Consider the following 12,523-nt stretch of genomic DNA (forward strand, 5'->3'; position numbering starts at 1 on the left):
GTAAATTATATTGACACTGTATACTGCTACCCATGAGAAAGGTGTGTCCTAAAATACTGAAAGTGATTATTTCTAGATGGTAAGATTATGGAAGGTTTTAATTTTATTTGCTATTAACTACTGTCTAATTTTTTTGCAAACAATATTACTTACATATCTTTTTTAATAGATAAAAAGAAAACCTTTACTAAAATTTAAAATGGTTTATACATGCCAGTAGCAACAAGGCAAAGAACATGAAAAAGATTAATAACTAAAATCATGCATTTGCTTGACTTTGAACTTCAGAGTAACCACTAGCAAGCACAGATAGGCCTTCTGATGTATAAAAACCTATCACCACCCAAGTAGTTTTTTTATATATTCAGTAGGTAGTAAACACATGTGGGCCCCCATTACCAAAAGAATGGGGCTTTCAGTGAAGACCAGAGCTCCACTTTCACACTGAAGAATTCCCTAATGGTTTTAAGACAAACACCCTCAAAAAGTATTATAAATGTTCTTATTTGCTGTTATGTTGCCTATAAGTTCATATCAAATAACAAAATAAAATTTTTTTAACCTGTGGAACATAGCTAGGATTTGAATTAATTTTTAACCTATGAAATCCTCTAGAGAACAATATACTCCTTAACAAAAAATAAACAGGCAAATCAAAAATTTTGCTTTTACATTTTCAAAGTAAAACACAACCCCAATTATAGTTGTCATCCTTCAAAAATAAGTCTGCAGTCTTTATTCTTCAAGAATATTGACCACAGGAGTTGAGAAAAGTCACTTTTATCACAGAACTTCACACCAAATCTACTTATAGACCACTTAACATATACCCTGGGTAAATTCACATACGAAAATGAAACCACTCTGTTTGTCTTACTCAAACTCAAATCAGAGGCACCAACATGTCTTAAAAGGCCTTACAAATCATTATCTACTAACAAAATGTAATTTTCAAAAAAAAAAATAAATAAAATAACTGAGTAGCACCATTCTCAGTACTAATGGATCTAAGGCGACTGCAGAGACCACCAGACATTCAATGCCTGGAAGAGCATACCTCAAGGTAACCAAGCCTCTCGATCAATGATCCTGAAAGTGTAGTCCCTAAAGGAGGAGCAGGACTTCCCTGGTGGCGCAGTGGTTAAGAACCTGTCTGCCAATGCAGGGGACACAGGGTCGAGCCCTGGTCAGGGAAGATCCCACATGCCACGGAGCAACTAAGCCCGTGCGCCACAACTCCTGAACCTGCGCTTGAGAGCCCATGAGCCACAACTACTGAGCCCGTGCACCTAGAGCCTGTGCTCTGCAACAAGAGAAGCCACCGCAATGAGAAGCCCACGCACCGCAACAAAGAGTAGCCCCTGCTCACCGCAACTAGAGAAAGCCCGCACACGACAACAAAGACCCAACGCAGCTAAAATTAAATAAATGAATAAATAATAAAATAAAAGATATAATGAAATAAAATTTTAAAAATAGTAATAATAAGTAAAGGAGGAGCAGAAGCAGCACTTGGGAACTTGTTAGGAAGGCAAATTCTCAGGCCCCGCCTCCAACATTCTGAATCAAACAAAATTTCTGGCACTGGGGCCTAGCAATCTGTGTTTGTTTGGGTTTTTCTGTCTTTTTTGTTTTTATATAAATTTATTTATTTATATTTGTTTTTATTTTTGGCTGCGTTGGGCCTTCACTGCTGTGTGCGGGCTTTCTCTAGTTGCAGTGAGCAGGGGCTACTCTTTGTTGCAGTGCGCGGGCTTCTCGTTGTCGTGGCTTCTCCTTGTCGTGGCTTCTCATTGTCGTGGCTTCTCTTGTTGCAGAGCACGGGCTCCAGAGCGCAAGCTCAGTAGCTGTGGCTCACGGGCTTAGTTGCTCCGCAGCATGTGGGATCTTCCCATACCAGGGCTCAACCCTGTGTCCCCTGCATTGGCAGGAGGATTCTTAACCACTATGCCACCAGGAAAGCCCCACAATCTGTGTTTTAAACAAGGCCTCCAAGTGATTCTCATGCACATTAAATAAAACTGCTGCTCTGGATCCAACCAACTTACAAGAAATACAAAGAAACATGGTATCTACTCCACAAGGAAGCAAATGGTACCCAAACTGTGGGAACTCTATAGATAAACCCAACTTCCTCAAAGAAACTGCAAGTGGTTATAAAAAAAAAAAAATTGGACAAGACTGTGCAATTGTTTTAAAATTCTTTTAATCTACAGCAATTGTAAGGTACAGGCTTTGTCTGATTCCTAATTCAAACAAACTAAACAAAATAATGCTATTTATGAAACAACTGGAAATTTGAACATCAGTTTTTCATAAAACACAGTATGTCTTTTAGGAAGACATACTGAAGTTTTTACAGAAGAAATGATATGAAATCTAGGATTTGCTTTGGGTACAAGGTGAAATGGCTGAAGAAGAATTGGCCTGAGGTGATGGGCATATAGGGGTTCATCATACTATTCTGTCTACTGTGTATGTTGTTCAAAATTAACATCCCCAATGAAGGAAAAAATTTAATATATTTCAGCAAATTTAATCCACTTATAAAAATCCACAAGTCTTAAATTGATGATTTTTCTCCTTTAACACCATGAGTGTGTAATGACACTCATTCAGTTCAACTATAAACCTTAAGGAAACAATAAGTCATCCATCAAGCCTTCATATAAGGCTCTTAACTGCACTATATATTTGTTATATCACCCTTCCAAGATTCATGGAACTATGATTAATTATATTTCTCTTCATTACTAAATTTAAAATAGAGCATATAACTACTAAGCATCTACTATTTCTCATCTCCAAAGAAAAAGAGTTTTAAAGGAAAGGAGATAATACACAAATGTGCACACTAAGCTGGTTTACCTGTAAAGATGTAATTGACCCCGTGTGTCCTTGGAGCACAGCAACTGGAGCACAAGTTCTCAAGCACCACACTCTAATTATTTTATCACAGCTCCCTGCTGCAATCATTGTATTCTCATAGTTTACTGCCATGTCTGAAATTTCTGCAGAATGACCTCTTAATGTGGATAACAGGCGGCCATTGTGTGTTGACCAAATCTTCACCAAACAATCGTCTGAACCCTGCGGAAAAAATACACCCAAAAGTAAAATGTTAATACAGCAAGTCTTTTTTATCATTTAAAAAAATACCATTTACATGTCACTCAAATTAAGCATCTATAACTCCTCCTCTCTTTCCAACTGTAGAATATTCTGCAAATTATGAATCTTACAGCCAAGAACACTTATAATAGTTTTTTCTTCAAATCAAATAATAAAGATACCTTGAAGTTTTCATTTCTATGGCTTAGACCTATTATAAATACTATTTTCCCCAAATTCTCTGCCATGTAATAAGTCCAACTAAAAGTTCATGGCTCACCCATTTCAATTAACAATAGTTAAATGCTTGGTTAGCTCACATCAAGCTAAATAATTTGATAAGTGTTAGTTAAGACTGATCTATGTTTCACAAGTTGAAGAAGTGGCAATTCCAAAAACAAAAAATAATGGGACTAGAACATTCATTTTAAATAACTAAGCAACAGAGTCTCAAATTTATAGTACCAGCAAGCATCTATCCATTCAGCAAATATTCGAGTATCTACTCTGAGTCTCAACAACTTAAAAATGAAATTTAAAATTTCTTACCCACCCTTATTTTCCCTTAAAACATTAAAATTAAATTCCAAATATTTACATATACTTTTACAATTATAAAATAATCTTTCACTGTTAATCAATTTCCTTGGATCATGATTAATCAATGTGAATATGAATCACCTGTAGAGATTTGGATTTGGGGGTAAGGGGGTCTTTTTGATTAATGTAGAGGGGATTTGTTTTTAATACATACTATATATAACCTAATTCAGCAGGTCTAGGATGGGCTGGAGGGGAAGCATTAGGAATGCATATTGTTTAGCATCCTTGATGATCATGCTCGAGAACCACTGCTCTAAATCAGTGTATCACAAAAAATACACAAGGCCTGATTATTTGCATCTGAATCACTTGCGATATTGAATAAAAATGTAAATTCATGGGCCCCACTACTGAGTCAAAATTCCTGACAAAAAGGAAAGATAGAATGTACATGTTTTATAAGATTTTCTAGATAATTCTGAGGCACACTAAAGTGCTCCAGATGATACCAAATTGAGTTTAAAATGTTAACTCACTGTAAAGATTCTATGTCCTGTCCTATCAAATGCTACACAGTAAACAGCAGATAGATGTCCGAGAATCCTTCTGTGCATTTTTATATGCTGATACATAGTTCCTGGAAATGCTGTGCTAAAAGTGGAACACCCTGTGAGTTGTTTTCCTCGATGTATCTCCACTAGGAAATAAAAACAATGAGAGTGGTTAAGGGGGAGCCAATATGTAAGAAGCTAAGAAAACCTCCAAAACAATTTCCAGAGGGTCACAAAAATCAATGTTCAAGAAATCCTAAAGACAAAGTTTCTTCCCAATTCTCTTCTACTATAAGCACTAATACAGACTTCTTATTAAAATAAGATTGTTTTCATTGACTTTTATTACTTATAGTAATAATTTTAGGAAAACCATAAATTTGAAGCAACATTACCAGTACTACCTTTAAGTTTTAATATAGCAGTTACAAAGTTGGTCAAGAAATTAAAAAATGGTTTTGGGCCTCTGAAAAGTCAGCCCCACTTACCAAGATTTGGTGGGGAACCGTAATTCAGCGGCATTTCAGGAGGTCTTCCTCTATGAAGAGCAGCAAAGGCAGAGCCCTTCCAAACTGTGTGCCTGCAGTCTTTAAAATGAATTTTAGATACACATAAAATCTTGAAAGTTAACCCCAAGAAAGATTTTATAGAATACTTACGTATATTGTAATAAACTGTTTATTCAAAGGTTTACCAACTAATATACTTTAACAGAAAAGCCCTAGAGGTTTATTAGACTATTTCTGAAGGAAAAAAAAAAATTTAAGACATCTCAGATACAACAACAACTAACATTTGTGTCGCACTTTACAATTTACAAAGTGCTTTCCACATACATTATCTCATTGGATCCTCACAACAACCCTGTGAGGTAGGTATCATTGCCAATTTACAAGTGAGGTAACTGAGGCTCAAAGGTTCCAGGACCTTTAACGAGATCCACTGCAAATGATTAGTCAAGATGGACCATAAAACCAGATCTTTTGACTCCAAGTCCCACTCAATGCCAAACAGGTTTTTATTTTTCATTGCGGAATCATACCATACAATTATTAATGGTAAAGGTCTTAATCACAACTGATCCAACTTTCGAAAACCAGAAATTTTTGTAAGGAAAATTTTAATGTTTTTGTTTTATATGAAAATCCTGACTTAATAAACTTAGTGAAATGTTACTGAGTTTTAAAAATAATGATGGCCAATATTACCACGATTTTAATCTCCTTAGAAAGTACTGACAAAATTAAATGTCTTTCCTCTTGTTTTAGGATCATAGATAATCCTTTACACAAGAGCTTATGTAGGATCCTTGAGTCTGAACACTAATTCTGAAGTCCTATCCCTCTTAGCAAATATACTAAGAAAAACTGTCTATCCCCTCTATAGGAGATAGCAGCAGAACACAGATTATGCTGTGCTAGAAATGTGCTTCTTCACAACTGAAAGAAGAAGGTAAGAAAGGCATTATATAAACCCTCTACTGAGCCTCGGGTGCCCCAAACTAACAGGCATATCATGTGTTACATGAATGAATTCATTACCACTATCATTATCAAAGAGCAGTTACAAGGCATCCTCTTGTGTCACTAGTACAAAACAGAGAAATATGGTCCCTACCCTAGGACAGCTTGCTGAAGTTTCTTCTAAGGTCTGCCAGTTCTAAAGCAGTGCTCATCACAAAACGACATTGAGCTTGACACAAGTAAAGAAAACAGGAAAACAGGCTACCCAGGCAACTACTATATAACAACCTAAAACAGAATAATTACAAGGTGAGTAGGGACACAGAAAAAGGAAGAATATGAACAGTTTCCTGATTCAAGCCACCATAGAGCACTGAGAAACAACTAAAGCTGACAAACCAGTCTGGCATGGAACCAAGAGGAAGGGTTGTTCTTTCTCAGTCAAACTTTATACTGGTGGAGCATCTAAGAAGCAGCATCACATCAGCAACAGATCTTAAAAATAATCATGAGGGATGCACTTGACGTAGACTCAGGATCAGAAGAGCCAACATTCTTGCCCATTAGCAGTTAAGCCACGTTGTATACATAGATCATATCTCATACATATACTGAGTCTAAGTAATTTATACCAAGCTAACAGAAAAAGAACAGCAATTCCAAACATTTTGCTACCACATAATTTCGCAAAAAAATTAAACTGGTGAAAAAGAACCATGCATTTGTACATTTTTGGTGCTCGTTTTCAAACTGCTACCAAATTTAGAAAATCACTTCCCCTTATAAAAGGGCTTCAGAATCTAAATATTCAAATGAAATACTTCTAGCATTTAAAGAGTTTATTAGACACATACAATTACATTCAATGAAGTTATAAGTGAGCTACAAAATGGAAAAATAAGAACTCACATTGATAAAACCTCAAACACATCTCAGAATAAATTCAAGCTTTTAAGCTTAACATCTATACCTTTATCATTTTTTTAAGTGCAGAAGGACCCATTAAACACTGATGTAATAAAATTCAACGTCTACGCTAAATGCAGAGAATTTTATAGTCCACATCATGGATATCACCTTTCTTCCGCAGTGCTTACGTTACTTCACAATTATAATAATTGCTAAGCTAGTAATACAAAGCAGAACACTTCTTCAAACTAAGGTACCTTTTGCCGTACGTAGCACAGACTGCCTTCCCGCACCAAGCAAAGAAGTGACTCTTGAAATACTGGGTGGGATCTCTTTATCCAACATGGGGCCGATGCGCTGGCAGATTTGCAGCAGATGGTCAGGAGCCACATGCTTATTGGACAAGACCTGATTGGAGAGCAAGTTTCAAAAACAACATTCTTTACAAGAGTTTCAAAAAATATTAACTACTTCGGGATAAGTCTGACAAAACAGGTGAAAAACATACAAAACACTGCTGAGAGAAATTAAAGAATGAAATAAGCAGTAAATTAATCTATAGATTCAAAGCCATCCCAACCAAAATCCCAGTAGGTTTTTTTTGTAGAAATTGACAATTTTATTCTAAAATGTATATGCAAATGGCTTAGAAAAATCAAAGCAGCTTTGAAAAAGAACAAAGTTGAGGGCTAACAGTACCTGATTTCAGGACTTGTTATATAAGAACAACTGACTTTTGGCAAAGGTACAAAAAAAAGATAATCTTTTTCAACAAATGGTGCCGGAACAAGTGAATACCCATTTGCCAAAAAATAATTACAATATTAGCTTTAATCTATATATCACACAATAAATAAAAATTATCTCAAGACAGATCATAGATCTAAGTGTATCATCTAAAACCATAAAATTTATAAAAGAAAACATTGGAGAAACTCTTTATGACCTGATGTTAGGCAAAAATTTCTAAAATGACACCAAAAGCATAATCACAAAACAACAAATAGATAAAATGGACTTCAGCAAAACTAACCACTTCTGTTTTTTCAAAAGGTATTGTTAAGGGAATGAAAAGACAACCACAGACTGAAAGAAAATATTGGCAAAGAATATATCTGGTAAAGGACTTGTATCCAGAATATATAAAGAACTATCAACACTATTTTTAAAAACCTAATTTTTAAGAATGATTTGACTAGACACTTCACCAAAGAAGACATACAGATGGCAAACAGACACATGAAAAGATGCTCAACATCACCAGTAACTGATGAAACACAAATCAAAATCATAATAAGATATCCCTACACACCTACGAGAATAGCTAAAATTAAAGACTGACCAGACCAAGATCAGCAAAAATGTAGAGAAACTGCTGGTGGAAATGTAAAACAGAACAATCACTGTGGAAAACAATGGGGTAGCGTTTTTAATAGTAACACATACATTACTATATTATCTAGCTATAATACTCCTAGGTGTTTACCCAAGAAAAGTGAAAGCACACATCCACGTAAAGGTTTGTATGTGAATGTTCTTGAACAGCGTTCTTTTTAAGAGCCCCCAAGTGAACACAATCCAAATGTCCATTAACAGGTGAATGCCTACACACACTACTGTATGTCTGTACAATGGAATACTATTCAGCAATAAAAAAAAATTTAATAACGCACAATGACGCGGATGAATCTCGAAATAATTATGCTGAAAGAAGCCAGAAAAAAGAGCACGTGCTATATGATTTCATTTACATAAAACTCCAGAAAATGCACATTAATATATAGTTACAGAAAGCAGGTCACAGGTAACTGGGGGCTGGTAAATAAGCAGGAAGAATTATAAAGAAGAGGATACTTTTGGGTGTAATAAGTATGTTCACTATCTTCACTGAGGTGTTGGGTCATGGTACACATAACATCTAAATTTATCAACTTCAACACTTTATGCTCAGTTTATTATGTCAATTATACCTCAAAAAAATAAATAACAAGAATACAAAAGGGACTTCCCTGGTAGTGCAGTGGTTAAGAATCCGTCTGCCAGTGCAGGAGACATGGGTTGGAGCCCTGGTCAGGGAGGATCCCACATGCCATGGAGCAACTAAGCCCGTGCACCACAACCACTGAGCCTGTGCTCTAGAGCCCACGAGCCACAACTACTGAAGCCCACGAGCCACAACTACTGAAGCCCACGTGCCTAGAGCCCATGCACTGCAACGAAGAGTAGCCCCCTCTTGCCACAACTAGAAAAAGTCTGCACGCACCAACGACCCAACACAGCCAAAAATAAAACAAATTTTTAAAAAAACAACAATACAAAGGATTGGAACTTCCCTGGTGGCACAGTGGTTAAGTTCACACGCTCCCAATGCAGGGGACCTGGGTTCGATCCCTGGTCAGTGAACTAGATCCCACATGCATGCCGCAACTAAGAGTTCACATACTACAACTAAGGAGTCCGCATGCTGCAACTAAGGAGCCAGTGAGCCTCAACTAAGGAACCAGCAAGCCGCAACTAAGAAGCCCGCAAGCCACAACTAAGGAGCCGACGTGACACAACTAAGGAGCCCACCTGCCACAACTAAGGCCCAGCACAACCAAAACAAACAAATAAATAAAAAGACTCAAGAATCTACCATCAAAAAAATAAAAACGAATACAAAGGATACTGTGTAAGTTTAACTCATGAATACGCCTAATGTTACCTGATATGAATGTATCTGCCATAAACTTTAATGCTTCATGTCTAGGGTTTCTCAATCGTGATGCTATGAGCATTGAGAAAGTTCTGACAAAACATCACTGCATAGAACTGTGCCCACATTCAGGACACATAGTATCTCTGGCTCCCTTCCATTAATGCCAACAATATTCCCCATGCCATTCTGACACCAACAAGGCCCCACACATTTTCAAACTCCCTGAGAAACACTGCTACAAAGAAAACTTGAAACTGAGTTCTAGATCTTACTTTTGGTTCTGAATGATGAATTCAAATGTAAGATAAAACTGGATTCAATATAGAGTTTTTGTTCATAAGCCCTGGTGACATCTTCAACTTTCCAATCTGACTTATGTTTCCCACCATGACACATATTCCAAGATAAAACTCAAAAGATGTATCAAAGCTCAGACCTCAAAAAAGTATTTAATATTAGCACTCCGTGCTTCAAAAGTGTCAGTATGTAAAAGTCCAAAAACTGGTGTAAATAATTAGCTCATCATAAGAGTAGAGAGGAAGATAGGAGGAACTAGAAGTTAATTCCAACAAGATCAAGAAAATCACAGATCTAAGAACTTGTCAGTAACGCAAATCTGAAAACAAAAACCCAACTGAAGTAACTGTACTAACTGACCTAAACAACATAACTAAAAGGATTAAATATTTAAGAGATGGGGCTTTCCCTGTGGCACAGTGGTTAGGAATCTGCCTGCCAGTGCAGGGGACACGGGTTTGAGCCCTGGTCCGGGAAGACCCCACATGCCATGGAGCAACTAAGACCATGCACCACAACTACTGAGCCTGCGCTGTAGAGCCCGTGAACCACAACTACTGAAGCCCACATACCTAGACCCCACGCTCAGCAACAAAGAGAAGCCACCACAATGAGAAGCCCACACACCGTAACAAAGAGTAGCCCCCACTCACCGCAATTAGAGAAAGACTGCGCATAGCAAGGAAGAGCCAACGCAGCCAAAAATAAATAAATAAATCTGTTTTTTTTAAAAAAAAAGAGAGAATGACTTTGGACAATGGCAACATGACTTCTGTAAGGTGGAAAATCATTCTAATAGTTTTCTTTGAGATTTCCACTACTCAGATGGATAGAGAACTTCTAATTATATAACTGACTTTAAGTTTTGAGGTTACACAACCAACTCTGAGAATAGAGACTTGTTTCTGAAGATCAACTATAAAAGATATGGATAAAAAGAAATTCTCCAAGTAGAAAAGGTATGGATAGAAAATTTTAAACAGATTGCTTCTCACTGCTAGATATTTCATCTCTTACATGATACGGAAGGAGGACTTTACAAACATGCAATAAAAGATTGCCAGTACTGAAGAAGCAATAAAACTGATCATTAAATTAAAAGAAGGCTTCAACATAGGCAAGTAGATATAGACAAAGTCCAGATACTATAGGAACATGGACTCCATCCAGCAGCTATTAATTCCCATAAAGAGAATTATAGATTCTCTGCTTTTCTGAGGATTCTAACAAAACAAAATCAAAGATAACATAACATAATCAAAGATCTGGGGGGGGGGGGGGGGATTATCCTATTTTGTACAAAATAAGGTGTATCTGAAAAATAATACGGTTCTAGTCCCAATACAGACAACAACAAAAAAATGAAAAAATGGTTCTGAATTTTTAAAAATTAATATCATACTGACAAAAATCAATATAATAGCTAATTTTCCTCTAATATTTTCAAGTCCTAGATATGAACGTTAGTAACAGTTTCTAACAGCAAATTCAATGAGTAAGCCACAGTTACACAAGGTCCGCAGGAGTGAAGCCAGAAACAAAGTCCCTTCAATAGTCAAACAGCCCATCTCTCTACCATCTTGTTTTTCGTAGGCATATTCAGTCTCAGAAAGTTTATGAGCAACAGTCCTAGAATCACTGTATTACTATCATTATCACCAAATACTGCCATGAGCATAAGCCCTTTCAAACCCTGGATAGCAGTTACAGAAAGTGGTAGTAGGGTCTAGATAACCTTACTAATTAACAAATTGAAGGAAAAAAAATCATATTAACAAATTTAAGGAGAAAACCCATACGATCATCTCAGTAGATGCACAAAAAGCTTTGGACAAAATTCAACACCCATATATGATAAAACTCTCCAGAAAGTGGGCATAGAGGGATCCTACATCAATATAATAAAGGCCATATACGACAAACCAACAGCAAACATCATTCTCAATTGTGAAAAACTGAAAGCATTTCCTCTGAGATCAGGAACAGGACAAGGATGTCCACTCTCGCCCCTATTGTTCAACATAGTTTTGGAAGTCCTAGCCAAGACAATCACAGAAGAAACAGAAATAAAAGGAATACATATTGGAAAAGAAGTAAAATTGTCACTGTTTGCAGATGACATGATACTATACATAAACAATCCTAAAGGTGCCACCAGAAAACTACTAGAGCTAATCAATGAATTTGGTAAAGTTGCAGGATACAAAATTAATGCACAGAAATTTCTTGCATTCCTATACACTAATGATGAAAAATCTGAAAGAGAAATTAAGGAAACACTCCCGTTTACCACTGCAACAAAAAGAATAAAATACCTAGGAATAAACCTACCTAAGGAGACAAAAGACCTGTATGCAGAAAACTACAAGACACTGTTGAAAGAAATTAAAGATGATATAAACAGGTGGAGAGATATACCATGTCCTTGGATTGGAAGAATCAATATTGTGAAAATGACTATACTACCCAAAGCAATCTACAGATTCAATGCAATCCCTATCAAATTACTAATGGCATTTTTTTACAGAACTAGAACAAAAATTTTTTAAATTGGTATGGAGACACAAAAGAACCCAAAGAGCCAAAGCAGTCTTGAGGGAAAAATAACGGGGCTGGAGGAATCAGACTCCCTGACTTCAGACAACACTACAGAGCTACAGTAATCATGACAGTATGGTACTGGCACAAAAACAGAAATATAGGGGGCTTCCCTGATGGCGCAGTGGTTGAGAGTCCGCCTGCCGATGCAGGGGACACGGGTTCGTGCCCCGGTCCGGGAAGATCCCACATGCCACAGAGCGGCTGGACCCGTGAGCCATGGACGCTGAGCCTGTGCAGTGAGAGGCCCGCATATCGGGAAAAAAAAAAAAAAAAAAAAAAACAGAAATATAGGTCAATGGAACAGGATAGAAAGCCCAGAGATAAACCCACACACATATGGTCAACTAATC

General features: G+C 36.8%; 1 protein-coding gene across 3 annotated transcripts in view; it reads right to left on the reverse strand.

The window, feature by feature from the left end:
* The window catches only part of BRWD1 (bromodomain and WD repeat domain containing 1), a 122,781-nt gene that overhangs the window by 87,826 nt on the left and 22,432 nt on the right, over positions 1–12,523 (reverse strand). For all 3 annotated transcript variants that reach the window (XM_067035122.1, XM_059065272.2, XM_067035123.1), the window contains 4 exons: positions 6,835–6,985; positions 4,694–4,792; positions 4,191–4,351; positions 2,869–3,090 (listed from right to left, as the gene is read on the reverse strand). In XM_067035122.1, coding sequence (XP_066891223.1) covers positions 2,869–3,090; positions 4,191–4,351; positions 4,694–4,792; positions 6,835–6,985 — 633 coding nt within the window. The remainder of the gene's footprint in view (positions 1–2,868; positions 3,091–4,190; positions 4,352–4,693; positions 4,793–6,834; positions 6,986–12,523) is intronic.

Source organism: Kogia breviceps, chromosome 5, assembly GCF_026419965.1.
Source record: "Kogia breviceps isolate mKogBre1 chromosome 5, mKogBre1 haplotype 1, whole genome shotgun sequence".
NCBI lineage: Eukaryota > Metazoa > Chordata > Mammalia > Artiodactyla > Physeteridae > Kogia > Kogia breviceps.